Source organism: Stigmatopora nigra, unplaced genomic scaffold, assembly GCF_051989575.1.
Source record: "Stigmatopora nigra isolate UIUO_SnigA unplaced genomic scaffold, RoL_Snig_1.1 HiC_scaffold_29, whole genome shotgun sequence".
Taxonomy (NCBI): domain Eukaryota; kingdom Metazoa; phylum Chordata; class Actinopteri; order Syngnathiformes; family Syngnathidae; genus Stigmatopora; species Stigmatopora nigra.
In genome coordinates, this window is record NW_027551608.1 from 1309059 (window position 1) to 1311558 (window position 2500).

The window sequence follows — 2500 nt, forward strand, 5'->3', positions numbered from 1 at the left end:
CGGCGCGATCGTAACAAATACTCGTGACCTCGCAACACTTTGAAAATAGAAAGAGAATGATTTAACAAAGAAATGAATTAATACAAATATATTTATAATAGTAATACAGAATAAACCCAACAATTACATAAAATTCACCTTAAAAATAAAATAGCCCGTCGTTTTTTCGAATTAATGATTTTTTGGAGGGGGTTGTTTTTCTAAAAAATGTTTCTCTTCTTTGTTTTTTCAAATGAATTTGTTTAGGTTTTATATTTTTGTTCTTCGTTTTTTTTCCCTCAGCCTGACCATCAGCGGGAAAAAAAGTTTTAAAAAAAAACGATAAGGTAGCAGGTCTCGAGATACTTGTAGTTTTCGCAGTAATTCCGGGACGCATTTCGCGCGAGTCTTCCAAGTTCCTCGATAACTGCCGCTTCTTTAAATATGTGCTCTCTCCTTTATTCAATAAATCAAATTCAAACTTTCCTAATTTAATAAGGATAAAAGTAATTAATACATTCACAGAACTTTTAAGTTTCAAATTTGAAAGAAAAAAAAGATGTGATAGTGATCGATGTCGACTGATATTCATTCAAAAAAATTATTGTGATAACAATTTTTGTCATAACGCCCAGCTCTACAGGGGCTGAAGATGGTAATTAGCCATCGGCTAGACACATTTAAAAATATATGTTCATTAACCTAAATATGTCCATTAATATGCGCTCTCCCTTATTAAATCAATCAAAACTCTGCTATTGTAGAGCCCAGTGGACAAGTCTTCTGATGTAACATGGTCGCCGGTTACTTACTCCACCATGTCCGTGTTTAGACACCTAACCTCAGATATCTGAAATATTTACATAAATTGATGACCCAACTAGTGCTAAGGTGCAGAGTAAAATCCTCCAAATATTTAGCGGAGAAGACTTTTCGACGTAGAAAACAATGGATGGAATTGTCAGCCTACCAAGACAGCTTAGCAGTACCACTAAAGGTAACGAATTTAGGCTCTTACGACACCTCGACACGATTTCAATCGTTTACACGTGTAAGATCACTATTTGCTATGTCAGTGTAATGCAAGTGTTCTTTATCTTTGCTCAGAAAGATTTTTGGACAGAACTCGGACAAGACACGGATTAGTTTCAGTAGTCACTTCTCAAAGATTTTTTTCGGGGGGAAAATAATCAACATTCAGAAAAGTCCACATTCAAAGCAAATTACCCATGGGTCACAGATAGCATTTCATAAGAACATCGTCAAAGTGTGAAAGCGATTGAGTAACAGAAGCATTCGAGTTATTAATACTAAAAAATACATTTCCTAATCATAGCTTTTCACACACGGAACAACTGAGAAGTAAAAGCAAGAAGAATACAGAGGTAAGATACGCTAGTACAGAAGCTGTCCAATATTACCATTTACCAAAACTCCTGTAAACCAATCATACATTGTCGTGTCATTACTAGATGTTATTTTAATTGTGTAGCCAATTAAGTCACGCTAGTACAGAAGCTATCCAATATTACCATTTGCCAAAACTCCTGTAAACAAATCATACATTGTCGCGTCATTACTAGATGTTCTTTTAATTGTGTAGCCAATTAAGTCATTTTCAATGCAACATTAGCCTTACCATCCGGAGCTGGGTTGTTAGGAATGAAAGTAAAACATTGATCACCAAACATAGAACAAACACCACCCTTTTCAGCCATCAAATGTCTAAGGCGAATTTGTAAAGCAGTTAAATAAAGTACTACTGCTAAATTGTTCAGATATCCATTCTATGGCCCCAGTTGTAAAATTAACCGCATGCTGTAATTGGTAGTGAATTATTTAATCCTATTAATCTTTTTGTTAACAGTAATAAGGAAACATGCTCAATGAATTGGAAAATGTTCCATTCCGAAAGAAGCTATTTAATGACGATTGCACAGTTTTCTTCTTTTTTTCAAAATAAATGCGCTAGCACTGTATGGCATCATTCAATTGATTTGCAACGTTCAACATTTGGGTCCTGCTGCTCGATCTTTCTGTTTATAAATGGCATTGACGGTCGAATGATTCAAGTTGTATTCCCGTGCAACGCTAACCACTTTTGCGCGTGCATCAAACTTCTTTATTATTGCCACTTTCGTTTAAAATGAAATGGCTCTCCTCTTCCTTGCACCTCCCTCACTAGAAGCCTTTCGCTTTTCAACAACCGTATTGATTAATGGATGCACGAGATATTTAATGAAAGAAATGAAAAAGATTCTTTGCGCACTGGAGTTCCGTCACGCACTTCCGCACTGCAGTGGAAGGTAGATGCTGGGTGAGCTGAGCTCTCACAGCGCCAGGCGTTGGTATTAGCGGCGGAAATAATTACTACTGGGAAAAAGGCCCGCAATACAAACGTATAAACATTTTTCAACAAACACAATTTTCAAACATGCTCGTATAAAGTATTTCTTCGTAAGTTGCATGTTCGTAAGTAGGGTAGCGTCTGTATATTGATATATATTATACTGTGCCATCC

General features: G+C 36.1%; 1 protein-coding gene across 1 annotated transcript in view; it reads left to right on the top strand.

Moving 5' to 3' along the window:
• The first annotated feature begins 631 nt into the window (after positions 1-631).
• cunh1orf50 (chromosome unknown C1orf50 homolog) overlaps positions 632-2500 on the top strand; it is a 49674-nt gene continuing 47805 nt past the window's right edge. The window contains exon 1 of the mRNA XM_077711742.1: positions 632-976. Coding sequence (XP_077567868.1) covers positions 928-976 — 49 coding nt within the window. The 5' untranslated portion in view covers positions 632-927. The remainder of the gene's footprint in view (positions 977-2500) is intronic.